The sequence below is a fragment of the Podarcis raffonei genome, chromosome 4 (genome assembly GCF_027172205.1).
Source record: "Podarcis raffonei isolate rPodRaf1 chromosome 4, rPodRaf1.pri, whole genome shotgun sequence".
NCBI classification, from domain to species: Eukaryota; Metazoa; Chordata; class Lepidosauria; order Squamata; family Lacertidae; genus Podarcis; species Podarcis raffonei.
Window position 1 is genome coordinate 26615575 of NC_070605.1, and position 13811 is coordinate 26629385.

The following is a 13811-nucleotide window of genomic DNA, read 5'->3' on the forward strand; positions in this document are numbered from 1 at the left end:
TCCTGGGCTTCGTATGCCTGTTTAAAATATATTGATATAGACACCTGCTGAAGATCATACTTCATATATCTAGCAGACTCCAAGGAAGGTGAAGCCAGAATAAATATGTTTCAGGGGACACAAGGGTAGTCATTGGTAAACTGGAATACTTGTGACATCATCCATCCGGCCAATCAACTGGGAATTTCCCAACAACAAAGGGGTCTGGGTTACATTGTCATGCTGATTAGCTGGGAAAGGATTAAGGGCATTTTCTGATTCAGTTTACACAGATGAAACTACTTTTAGAAAAGAGTCACGCTAGCAGCTATGTCAAGGAAGAATGACTTTTGTAATCTGGGGCTTCTCTGGAGGGGTGGCCCCCAAACCAACAATGCAGGCAGGTAAAAAGCTTCATTGCATACTAAGGATCAGAGGTGCTATGTTAGAGGTAAGGTAAAAAGGGGGGGGAGAATAAGGAGCGGGTGGCTCTGTGGTCTAAACCACTGAGCCTCTTGGGCTTGCTGATCGAAAGGTTGGCAGTTTGAATCTGCACGACGGGGTGAGCTCCCGTTACTCTGTCCCAGCTTCTGCCAACCTAGCAGTTCGAAAGCACACCACTGCAAGTAGATAAATAGGTACTGCTGCGGCAGGAAGGTAAACGGTGCTTCCATGCACTTTGGCTTCTGTCACAGTGTTCCTGAAGCGAGATGAGTGTCGCACCCCAAAGTTGCCTTTGACTGGACTTAACTGTCCAGGGGTCCTTTACCTTTTTTAACTATGTCAGATCAGGACATAGGGGTAAGATTTATTATATCCAGAGGCAGCATTTACCGAGGCAGCTTTAAGAGTCTTCAGAGTTTATTTATTTATTGCTGTTAGTAATTATAGTATTGTTCATGAGAAAGTCCAGTCACCTGACCAATTTGCTAAGCTGTGGGATTTGTGCCTTTGATGTGTAGTTCTAGAATACAGTCCCAAGACTGTACAGTCAGTGTGAGATGAGTGAGATGTGGTTCAGCCAGCTGAGATCACTCTGTGAAAAGAATAGGGGGTCTCTTATCAATTATTGTAGCATTGCCATATTTCAAAAAGTGAAAAGGCAGATACAAAAGTTGTTGAATTTTTTGGGCAAAGTTGTTGTGCTGCCATATGCCTGGGTTTTCGCCGATTTTTGAAAATTCCGTCTGGACGCTATTTTCGACGGATGAATCCCGGGTATGTCTGGGAAATTCTGGACGTACGGCAGCCCTAATTATCAGCACCTCTAACAAACTACAGTTCCCAGGATTCTTGGGGAGGGGGGGACACGACGACCCAGGACTGTTAAAGTGGTGTAGTTGTGCTTTAAATGCATGCTATACTTTTAACAATACTGTGCAACATCTGGTGGTGGGGAAGAGATATGAATATAAAATTAGGTTTCAGATTACTTTGAGAGACATTTTATGTCTTTAGTTCAACGATTTTTGATGCAACTTTTAATCAAATGATCTCCAAGGCAGTTTACCCAGCAATACAAAACAACAACAACACAGTGACTTTTGTTCCTCTGGCCACTGGCAGAAGCCAGAGTCTTCCCTCCCCCTTACATCTGTTGCAGAGCAGCTGCCGGTTATCTCCCTGCAGCCACAGCTCTGTCATCTAGCTTAAGCGCTAGAATCTTATCTTGCCATAGAAATACAACTACGCAGGTGGCGCTGTGGGTTAAACCACAGAGCCTAGGACTTGCTGATCAGAAGGTCGGCGGTTCGAATCCCCGCAACAGGGTGAGCTCCCATTGCTCAGTCCCAGCTCCTGCCAACCTAGCAGTTCAAAAGCACGTCAAAGTGCAAGTAGATAAATAGGTACCGCTCCGGCGGGAAGGTAAATGGCATTTCCGTGCACTGCTCTGGTTTGCCATAAGTGGCTTGGTCATGCTGGCCACATGACCCGGAAGCTGTACGCCGGCTCCCTGGGCCAATAAAGCGAGATGAGCGCCGCAACCCCAGAGTCGGCCACGACTGGACCTAATGGTCAGGGGTCCCTTTACCTTTTCCTATGACGAGGAACAAGCAGCTGGATCACCTGCCTGCCTCCATCCTTTCTTTTGAAAGCCATTTTGAAGAAATTTCCTCAACTCACCAGTGGGCAAGAAGTGTGAAAGACAGAATGTTTTCCTCACAGTTTGAGTGTGGTGTAGTGGTTAGAGCTGGTGAACTAGGACCTGGGAGACCAAGGTTCGAATCCCACACAGGACTACAAAGTTCATGGGGTGTTCTTTGCCCAGCCACCCATTGTCTCTCAGCCAAACCTACTCCTCAGGATTCTTACGAGGATAAAATGTGGAGTGGGAGAAAGATGTATGTAAAAAGAAGAATAACTAAATAAATAAACCAGTCTTTCTTCCTCCAACCTGGTGCCCTCCAGAGGTTTAGGATTACAACTCCCATAGTCCCTGACCATTGATTATGCTGGCTGCAACTGATGGAAGTTGCAGTCCAACAATATCTGGAGGGCACTAGGTTGAAGGCTGCCATAGAGGTGAGGAAGTAGGCAACGTGGTAGTCTTATAAAATGGTTGGACTTCAACTTTCTGCCTATGCTGGTCAGGGCTGATGGGAACTGCAGTCCAACATCATCTTGAGGACTCAACTTCCGTTTTTTCTAAACATTTCCCCACTCTGCTAGCCAGAAGAAAGTAAGAGCTGCCTATAGAAATCAAATAGAGAACACCATGATTTTATCTTAGTTTATATCTGAACAGCAGCTGGTCACTCCACACACCAACGAGTACAGTCTAGTAGTAGTATTAGGCAGGCGTTCCTGCTAGGTGTTATTTCGTAAAAATAATAATTATCTCAGCGTTTTTAAACATTTAGGATAGACTAGAGCCTCACTGAACTCTTCTTGTGAGTAGACATCTAACCCGTCCACATGCAAACCAATGAAATATTAGACTTCTTTATGCAGGTGAGTGCTGGATCTGTTCAGGCAGGACAATTTAAGTGGACATTTTCTTCAACTTTCGTGCTTCGCGGGGGGGGGGGGGTTTGAAAGGAAGTCCAAATGAGCCCAGTTCCTAAACTACTGTGCCTCAGCTTCTAGCTCCACTCATCATTTATGTTATTTATTTTCCGTATTAATTTATCGCCCCCCCCCAAAGATCCCAGGGCAGAAATGACATAAGGCCAAAGTTAAACTAGAATATCAAACCAGGCCAGCATAAACTTCATACAAATTAAACAACAGCAACAATGACAATTTTAAGCTAGCATCCCTCACCTTTAAAAGGATGGCGGGCAAAGAGGTGCGAATGCATTTGTTATGAGCATAGTCTACATCTGAAGTCGCACGGTTAGGGTGATTAATTTATTTTTTTATGTTCAAAAATGCCTTAATGCCCACCGAACTCCGAAATAGGTCCTGGCTTCCCAGAACATAAATGCTCTCCTGCTATCTATTGCGGAGGAAGCGCTGCTGCCCAACTACACCTGCCCTAAAACACGGACTTTACCAATTTCTACGGGCAGAGCTTTCTCACTTCCGCTCAAGAGGAGAAAAGAGCCGGTTTATAACGTGAGCCCCGGAAGCTTCCTCTCCTAAGGAAAAAAAGGCAGTCTATACTTTTTCTTTATCTTTGCGGTCCACTAGGATTATCGAAAGTTGTAGGAGGGGGGGAGAAAGAAAGAGTGTCCTCCACGATCCCATGGTGCCGTGCGGCTGCGCGCATGCGCGAAGGAAAAAGAACGTGCGACGGAGTTTCCCTCCGACGTTTATTTGCGGCGCCGCCGGTGGCGTAATTCGAGCTCCGGAATCTTGCCGCCTTTTGAAACTTCCCGCCGGGGAGACCTCCGAAGAGCCGCAGCCTGACAGGGCGGCTGCAGTCCAGAGAGCTCAGGCCATAACGACCCCACATCCCACGCTTGGGAGAGGGGGGGTCTCCTTTTCCCCCTCGCCGCCGCCATGTCGGCGGGCTTCTCCTTCGGAGCCGGGACTCTGCCTTCGGCTACCGCAGCTGCTGCTGGTACTGGAGGCGGCGGCGGAGGGGGCTTCTCGTTTGGAGGCACCCCGAGGTAAGCAGGGCGTGGGGAGGCGGGGAAAGTGTGGAGGCGCCTCGGGCGGAGCGGGGAGTAGACTTGGCCAGTAGGGCTCGGTTGAGGGCATCGCCTCCCTGCCATTATTATCCTCGTCTTGTTACGTAGAACACGCGCGCCCGAGTTGCTCGAGGCTGCGCACGTGGCTCCCTCCTCACCCGCCACCCCAACCCTGTGAGGTGGTTTGTTGCTATGCGGTGAAAATATCTCTCATCCCCAGCTCGTGGGTGAAGCTGGGATTTTAGCCTGGGTCTTCCAGAGTCCACGCTGGGATTTATTTTGAAGTGTGCTGTGAACAGCAGCCGAAGTGAAGTACTTAAAAAAAAGAAAGAAAACTCAACTAGAATTTCTGCGATAAAAGCATTATTATTATTATTATTATTATTATTATTATTTGAATTTGTATACTGCTCTATACCCAGAGGTCTCTAGGCGGTTCACACAACAAAATATAAAACCACAAAAAACATAATCAAAAACAACCAAATAACCCCCATATATAATTGCCACAATATGTCCAGCTTGCAGGGTGAAGTGATTTTGGATGTCTCAGAAAGAGCCACGATGAATAATAGCTAAACTCAAAAGCAAAACCTAAGATGGCAATTGTAGTCATACATTGGGTCAAGTCCCATTGAGCTCAGTGGGATTTGCTTCTGGGCAAGTGTGCATCTGGGATGGTGAATCTAGGGGAGAAACAAGTATGTCCTGTGAAGAATATTAGATATCTGCAGATTGCTGGCTGTTTTCTTTTGGACAAAATAAAAAAAAATCCTTCCAGTAGCACCTTAGAGACCAACTAAGTTTGTTATTGGTATGAGCTTTCATGTGCATGCACACTTCTTCAGACATCTTCTGTACTTAAGCCAGCTGTACTCAGCTTCTCTGAAGGAATAATCCAAACATCATGAGCCTTCTGCTTGTTTCTTTCACACAGAGAAGCTTCCAGAACCCTCTTGAATTAATTAGAATAGGAAAGATCTCTACACATCTGACCAATACTTTCTGTACCAAGAAATGCAAACTGATATGGCCATGCTTGTTGATGCTGGAAATTCACTTGCCATTTAAATAATAATAAGCAGGTACATAATGTTGCAAAGCAGAGTGTTCCTGTTCAGCTCCCCCACCTCCCTTGCTCCCCCTTGCAGCAGCCAGCCACTATTTTATGGTTGCTGAGCATCCTCATACCTCACTGAGCTCTTTAGGAGGTATTTATGTATTGGTTTTTATTCTCTGTATATCTTCTTGAGTTTCTGTTCCTAAATTTTCCTGTACTTCTCCAGCAGTCAGGATTCCCACTAGCCTCTTGTGTTTTCAATGGTGCTGTTTTAAGTGCATAAGATAACTGATTTCACTATTAGCATAGCGGATGATAATGATGGAAGGGGTTTAGGCTAAGCTCACCATCACATTGAACACACTATGTTTTTGTGTTCTTTTCCCCTCAATGTTCTTTACACTGATTGCGTTGTGTCTGACACTCAGGGTGTTAAATCATCAAATAAACTTTACAAGTCCTGATGAGAATAGCTGTCAGATTTTGTGTTGTACTCGCAGTTGCTTTCCATATTGTGGCTATGATAGAGCTCATCTGCACTGTCTTATAATATATTACATTTGTACTGTCGTAACTTTAAGGCATTTAAACCTGCTGGTTACATCATTATTAATTTTGCAACATAGACATTCCATGTCTGAAATGTTATATGAGATCCAAAACAGAGTTGACAGCAATTATAGAAGCTGCTTGTTGTGTTATTACTGGAGAGCCAACAGCGTCACGTAAACTTTTCTGCCTGATAGGTGATGGCGAGTGAACAATAGTAGAAATTGAAAACCATGTATGAAATGTGTTGCATTGCTACAAGGATTTTTTATTCTACTTCAGTCTGAAAAAGAGCTCACTTTTAATCTGCTAATAACTTCTTTTAAAACTTGTTCTGGGATGTGAGAAATAAAGTTAACTGTATATCCCCGGGATAGTCAGGCCCTACCCTTCAGACTGAAAATGTAAAGAATTTTGTGTTTCCTAAAATATTTCCAGTAATGTCAGAAGTTTAGTTTGAGAGCCGCTTCATTCTAGTGGACTGTTTTTGATTCAGCTTGAGTTGAAATCACTAATGTCTTTGGGTCTCTGTCTGTCCCTTTCCATATAGGGCTCTGAAACATGTAATTAGTTACTTGATTATGTTAACCAAATGCAATTGGTTGTTTTAAGCTAAAATAATGACAGTTAGCAACAAAAAATGCAATATAAATCTTGGTTGACTTGAGGGTGAAATATCTGCTGGTAGCATTTACGTTCATATTAAAGGGAGAAATATGGAAGAGGCATTTTGACTTTCAAACTGTTCTGTAGAACTACTGCAATGAAGAAATAAAAAAATGAATGTGTGTTAAATTTAACTAATTTATTTGTCTTGTAATGTAGCTCAACTGGAGGGCTTAATTTTGGGACATTGGGCTCGACGGCTACAGCAACTACAACCGCTTCATCGGTAGGCTTTGGAACTGGACTTTTTAGCTCAAAACCTGCCACTGGTTTTACATTGGGAGGGGCTAATACAGGTAAAATATTATATTTCTACACTTTTAAGATGAGACAAGTATAATGACATTTGAAATGTGTAAAAAAATATAGTAGGTTATAAATAACCGTAGATGCATTTAGTTAAAAATAACACTTTATATACCTGTATACTAGACAAGCATATATGGAACTGTAGTTGTTTGCATATACTGTATAGTGATATAATATACCTTTTTTGCTTTTCTCTTTATGCATTTTTTATTTTTACTTTATTTTGTTCAATTGAAAAATAAAAAAGGTGAGCCTTGAACTGGTAATAGATTTGAGAGTTAGTAATGAGAATTAGTGGCAAAATGCAGGAGTAGCTAAAATTTCAAATTATATTCAGTAATTTTGCTCCTTGTCAAAAATATGTATATCTTCATTATTAAAAGCACTCTCTGGTTATATAGTATTATTAGAGAGCTGATAATGTATTTAAAAAATACTTATGCAATTTACATATCTTAATATATCAGTTATACAGTTGTCATTGTTTCTCTCACACTCTGACTTCCACACACATCCCTCTGGGGGGTCCTATTTAGTCCTTGTTAAGCTGCATCTCCTTAATTACCACCCCTCTTCTGCTTATTTTATCTGCTGCTCATAAACCTAATGCCACTTTGAAGTTTATCTGATTGTTATATTTCTTTTAATATTCACCAAAGTATTTCCACTCTTCTTTTATATCCAACTCATCTTGAATTCTTATCTTTGCAGTCAACATTACTATTCTGCATATTCTGTTAGCTTATTCTGCCAGTCTATTTTTGTCCTTCAACCTTTAGGCATAAATTATTCTGGCCGCTGTTTTTGTGTAGAGGAAAAAAGACTTAAGTACTTTCTTGGGTATGTCCCCCTCTACTATACTCAGTAAGAACATCTCTGGTTTCTTGGGAAATGAGACCCTTAACATCTTTTTTAGTTCTGAGTACTGTATATCATCTCCCAATACTCTCTGGCTTTCTTACAGCCCCACCACTTGTGTGTAAATGTCCCTTCGATCTTCTGATAATGGATTTTAAGTCACTAATTTGGGGTCAATGATAAATCTGTTAGGCAACAGGCAATAGAAGTGTGGTTTATTAAACTCAGGGTTTTTTCTACTATTATACAGGAACAGCAACCACCATGGCTACAGGATTGACACTTGGTAAGTGCTATAAGTTCAAAGCTAGCTTTGCTTTTTCTTTAAATGGGGTGTGACTTTCAGAGCTGCCCAAACAAAAAGTTCCGGATTTGGATGATGAGAGACTAGGAATGCTGGATAAACCCCAAAGATGACTAAAGTGTCAAGAAGAAAAATATGAAAGTAAAAACTGTAGATAATGGTACATTAGGAACATGTACTCAAATATTTACTTGGTTGGTTCAAATCCAGATGTAACATTCAGCTCCCCACCTCCTTTCCACGGCCTTGTTAGCCTTCCTGATCCCCAGTCTCCAAAGCTCTTGGCTATTCATGTGTTATGATATGTGCTATTCAATTTCTGTAACCTGCCTACGTGATATTTTCCCATTATCTTTCTATTTGTTTCCCTGTTTTCTTCATGTTCTTTTTATCAAGTCTGTCTCTTCCTCCCATTTTTCTCAAAGGTGCCTGTATTCAGGCCACAACCACAGTCCATAGCCGTCAACAATTCTGCTTACGCACTCTGTATAATCTGTTAAGGGCATCCCATTGATATGAGTTAGAATTGAGCTAGCATGTCTTGGTTGTGATCCCATGCCTGATGCAGCTTGGGTGCCATCCTGGACTGGACCCTGCTTCCAGGTATCCAGGTTGTAGAAGTGGTCAGAAGTATACTTTTATCAGGTGCATCTGATTCTTCATCCAGTCGCTTCTTAGTTAAAAGGACTAGGCCACTGTCAGTTATGCATGGTGATCTCTGAGTTGGACTACAGTAAAGTACTCTATGTAGGGCCACTATTGAAGTTGGGTAGTGATAGCTGGTGCCAAATTCTTCTGCCTGTGTTTTGACCGGAATGGCCCAAAGAGTATATTATGTCGCTTATTGTCCACTTGATCTGTCTACAGCTTCTGGCTATTATCCTTGGTCCTGATGGTTGTCCTATAAAGCAGTGAATAGCTTGGACCCATTATATTCCAGGTTCTCCAATGCTCTGAGATGAACCAGAAACCTTGTTTCAGGTGATACATATTAAAAACATGAAACTTGTAGGTGCCCAGGGTTGACCTTCCCCAGTGGTGGTGATGATTTTGTCATCGTATCCCCTGGGAACAGGGGACAACAGTGTTGGGAAGCAGTGCATATATTATTGGTTGTTGTTTTTAAAAGAATTTCAGAAGCATTCAAAATATGGGAAGCTTGGCTATCTCTTACTGCTAGTACATATTGTTAAATGTGTTTCACTGCTTTGAGTCTAATGGAAGAGTGAGTGAAAAAATTAATGTGGCTTTGCTCACTTTTCACTGGCTATATACAGATCTAGAGTAATAAATTTAGAATTCTTAATTTTACTGAACATACCCAGTTTAAGTGGCATCAAAAGAAGAATGACATTTTATTGTTCTTTTACAGGCACACCTGCTTCTACTTCTGCAAGTACCCCAGGACTTAGTCTAGGTTTCAGCAAACCTGCAGGATCAGCCACACCATTTGCTTTGCCTATCTCTTCTGCCACCTCTGGCCTCTCACTTTCCTCTGCTCTTGCATCTGCGCCAGCAACAGGTAATATACACTTATAGTTTTGTGTTTAAATCAAATTTCCATTGTTCACAAATGCATAATTGTTCCTAAAAAAAGAAACCAGGTGAATCAGTGCAGTTCTGATAAAGATGATTGAACATTCACATAATGGTGTTAGTTTAGTTTGGTACACTGAATTAACTTGAGAACATGGTACGTGATAGGGAAGCCAGTATGAAGGATGCTAAAAGAAGCATCCTATGTCTGATAAGAGGAGAAAAGTGCCAAGAAACTCTGCTTTGTTTGTCATCAAAATCCCTTTAACTGCACAGTGATGTAAAATTGGAGCATATGCATCATGCCTAAGGAATACTTGCCTCAGAATGTATGCTGTAAGATTGGTGTGGGGGAATCTATAGCCTTCTAGATATTGCTGGACTACAGCATGTATCATTCCTAACCCTTGGCCATGCTGGCTAGAGTTGGAGCTGAGCAACATCTGCATGGCCACAAATACTTTTCAAAATTTGCTTTCCTGATTTAGTGCAAGAGTGCTTAATCCATGCAAGTAAATGATGACAACGGTAACAGCAGGTAGAATTTGTGAAAGTTTCGGCCATATTGTCCACAACTGAATTCCAATAGTTGTTTATTTAGCAGGTAATAATAGCTGTTATTATGAAGGAAAATCAGCATGCATGTCTTCAGCTTACACCTCTGCTTAATATCCAGGGTCCACTGGCTTTACGCTGAACTTGGGAGGCACAGCTCCAACCACAACAGTATCCACAGGACTTTCTCTTGGGGGAGCCTTAGCTGGTTTAGGAGGGACACTCTTCCCAAATGCAAGCTCAGCTGCTACAGGTGACAAGCCTTTTATGTGCATCTACCTCCTCAGATTTGTCCAAAAGATGTGTGTCTTATCAAGACTGTTGAGATACCGTGTGTTTTGCTAATCCGGTTGTGCTAGAACTAAGTAATTGTTCCTGGTCCTTTATTTTGAAGTGCTTGGGTTTGTGGTCATCTACATTAACAACTAATAAATGAACAGCATCACTTGCTGTGTTACTATCTGAAAATTAGAAATAGTTTGGGGCTCAAGGTCAACAGAGAGTTCTCAGTAGTTAAGTTGCTTTCTGAGAGTTTCTGAGATCAGTGAATCAAGGATGAACCTCTGCCCACCTTAGAGCTTGGAATAACACCCACATAGTCGGGTGTTGATGTTTCTCGGAAGATTTCTGAAGCTCATGGCCTTATCCCTACCATTTTTGGCTGGAGAGCAGGGTTGATGATGAAAACAATTTTTCATTGTCTACACATACTACAAGTCTTGTTTTCCCCACATCTACATATGGGTTCTAGCTGGTGAATGTAGGCATAACATGCCTTTGATTTTCACTACTGGCAATTTATTGAGGATATATTGCTTCAAAAATGTTATATTCAGACTATTTTCGATACTGATGCATGACAAAAAGAAGTCTCTGATACAGTTGATGGATTACTTGCAGGGCTCGGACAGAATGCTTTCGGTTTGACTCTAGGGACGGCTGCAGCACCTGCTACTACTGTTAATGAAGGTCTTGGTGGCATAGACTTCAGTAGTTCTTCAGATAAAAAGAGTAAGTTTTTGTGGACACAGCTTGGAAAGGTGTTTCTCCAAGAATACTTATTAGGCACTGGCTTTTTTCTGGAACTGCATGGGGACTCATTAAAACAACAAATTCTAAATCTATCTTTTTAAATAGGAAACTCTTTAATGAAACTAACTGCTTTATGATTCTACTGCTCTGGGATTTTGGTGCCTGGTGCTGAGGCTTGTGTTCCCAGTTGCCTCGCAGCTCACCAGTACTGTCCACATCAGTACTCCATACACCAAGAGTAGGGAATTTTTGTTCTGGCCAGATTTCTACCCCCAGGCCATTTCCCCAAATCTGCAGCCACGTCACCTCTGATCTCAGGTGTGGAGCTGTATCAGCTGCCTGCACACCTGAAACCTGCAAAAAGCAGGATCCAGCTCCCTGTGCACCAGTTGATGCACAGAAAATTCAATTCTGCTTGGTTCAGGTGCTCAAGTGCATTCTCAAGGAAATCCTCTCACATACCCTAACTCTGCTTGGTCACTTCTTCTCCTTCTCCTCCTCCTCCTCCTCCCATATACTTCCCCCCTGTCTTTATCTCCGACTGAAGCTCCTATTACAGCATGGATGGGGAACTTGTAGCCCTCCATATGTTGTTGAATTACAGCTCCTATTATCCCTGAATATGGGCTATGCTGACTGACCAATGGGAGTTGTAATCCAACAGTACATTCTCCACCCTGCCCTGCAGCATCTGAAACTATGCATAGAGCCCCTGTAGGATGGATAATAACAGTGGTTTTAAAATACCAGGTTATTTTTGTTAGAGAATTGCTGTTTTTTAAAAAAGAAAAAGAAAAAATACACTATTTAAAATCTGAATTTAATGCAGACGTGTTAGTCTGTACTCCAAAATAAAATAATTGCTACCTATCAAAATATGCTTTGAAAATGTCTGGCCTGAGATTGGTTAAATGACACTAACTGTGCAATCCTACCCGTATCTGGTGATCCTTAAAAGTAAAACAAGTCAGGGAACTGGCTGCTGTTTGTTCAATAGCGGTGAACCAGAAGCTAGTATTTTTCCAAATAATATTTGAAGCTTTTAGCCGAGGGTAATAGGGGTGGGTATCCTTTTTAGAAAAGAGAGTCATTGATGGTGTTCAGTATAAGAAACCTATTGATACTTTCATAATTCAAATTTAGGAGCATGTTTTTGTTTATACTAAGAGTTTTAACTTCCTTTCCCCCTCAGGTGACAAAACAGGAACGAGACCAGAGTAAGTGTACCAAATATTCATAGCTGGAAAAATACCTGTTGGGACCAGGTGCCTCTTAAATGGAAGGCAACCAATAGCTTCTTATTTTATTTAAGCATACATAAATTTCTGTACCGCTAAATATTCTCAAACCAAGATACATAAGATCAATGTTATAAACTAAACAAAAAAAGGCAAGAGAAGAACATAAAATGGGTTATATGGAAAGGTAAGCTTGTGTGAATAAATGTTTTAAAGTGGTGTCTTAAATGAAGCACAGAAGACGCCTGCCTAATATACAAATGCAATGAGTTCCACAATATCGGCACTGCTATGCGAAGTACCCCATTCTTATGGCTGCATAACATATATCACAAGGGACAGTTAGTAATGCTTCTCCAACAGATCTCAAGTAGGCAGGAACGTATGGAGAACGATGGTCCTTCAAGGAGGCTAGTCCCAAGTTATTTAGGGCTTTATATGATAACAGTTGCACCTTAAATCTGGCCAGATAGTATATTGAGAGGAGATTCTTCATCATTGGTGTTGCATGCTGTCAAGGAGCACCACCAAGCTCCTAACCTGCTACAGAGACAATAACCCTGGTCAGAAGAGGCAAGTTGGCCAACCATGGAGCCTGCATATTGCCAGGATTCCAGCTTAGTTTATTGGCCCTCATCTAGGCTACCACTGCACTTGGACCCTGGTCCAGGGCTTGCATGGCCACACCTGGTTCATGGTGCTTTCCCGAGGTTGGACTCCAGTTTCCATCGTCCCTGAGGCTGTTGGGAGTTTACGTCAGTGACCCCTAAAGGGTACCGAATTGTTTACAGTTAGTGGACTAAATTGATTGGGTTTAATCTTCGTGATAACAAGTTAGGATGATGGAGCTGGTGCAGATTTGACTGTGATGTTGTAATTTCCAGAGAGGAAGGTACTGCTTCAAATAGTATGTTCATTCTCAACACTAGTTTCTCATTTCTGTAGGAGCAAGATATTTGGGGTTGCTGGGGAAAATAAGGAGAAGGTTTTCCAAAACTTTCTTCTTCTGCTGCTTAATGATAATTGGGATAGAACATTCAGAAAATTCAGTGGTTAATGGGCTTAGTGCAGTTCTTTGCATCTGTTGTGTTAAATAAAAGCTGCTGCTACTGCTGTTTAGAGAGTGTCATGCTAATAATGATGTACATGTCTGTTGGCAGGGATAGTAAAGCCCTGAAAGATGAAAATCTACCTCCTGTAATCTGCCAAGATGTAGAAAATCTTCAGTAAGTATTTCCTGGGTCCTTGGAATTCCAGATATCTTTTGTTACTGAAACTTACCTTGGAGATGTCTTGGCATAGTAAGAGTACTCTTTTGTTCACAGTTTCAAAATACTTGGTTTTGACAGCTGTGGGTATACTGTTCCGCAGATGCTCTGAAGGTACCTCAGCTCTTGCTTCCGTTGGGCCCCTGATAATGCCCTAATCCTTGTCCACTCTACCACGGCTTTTCCAGTTGTTCGGTGATGTGAAGAGAGTTCTCTTGGGAGAGAGGGGAAGATGACGGAGGGGGGAGCCTTAAGCTTCTCCCCTCTTTGCAGTGCCTCTCCCCAGCACAGCTCAGATCTGAGATTGCAGCTCAAGAATGGGAAAGGTGGAAATTGCTTTTCCATGCTTTGCGTTAAGAAAGGGAAGTCTGTATTGTCAGT

The 13811-nt window shown here is 42.0% G+C and overlaps 1 protein-coding gene across 4 annotated transcripts in view; it reads left to right on the plus strand.

Moving 5' to 3' along the window:
* The first annotated feature begins 262 nt into the window (after nt 1-262).
* Nucleotides 263-13811, plus strand: part of NUP58 (nucleoporin 58) — a 37139-nt gene continuing 23590 nt past the window's right edge. The window contains exons 1-8 of one of the 4 annotated variants that reach the window (XM_053385909.1): nt 263-383; nt 6490-6626; nt 7748-7783; nt 9174-9323; nt 10014-10145; nt 10793-10903; nt 12117-12141; nt 13323-13388. In XM_053385909.1, the coding sequence (XP_053241884.1) occupies nt 310-383; nt 6490-6626; nt 7748-7783; nt 9174-9323; nt 10014-10145; nt 10793-10903; nt 12117-12141; nt 13323-13388 (731 nt within the window). In that variant the 5' untranslated portion in view covers nt 263-309. Of the gene's footprint in view, nt 384-3691; nt 4035-6489; nt 6627-7747; nt 7784-9173; nt 9324-10013; nt 10146-10792; nt 10904-12116; nt 12142-13322; nt 13389-13811 lie in introns of those variants that run through there. The other 3 variants (XM_053385907.1, XM_053385911.1, XM_053385910.1) reach the window with 3 other exon arrangements.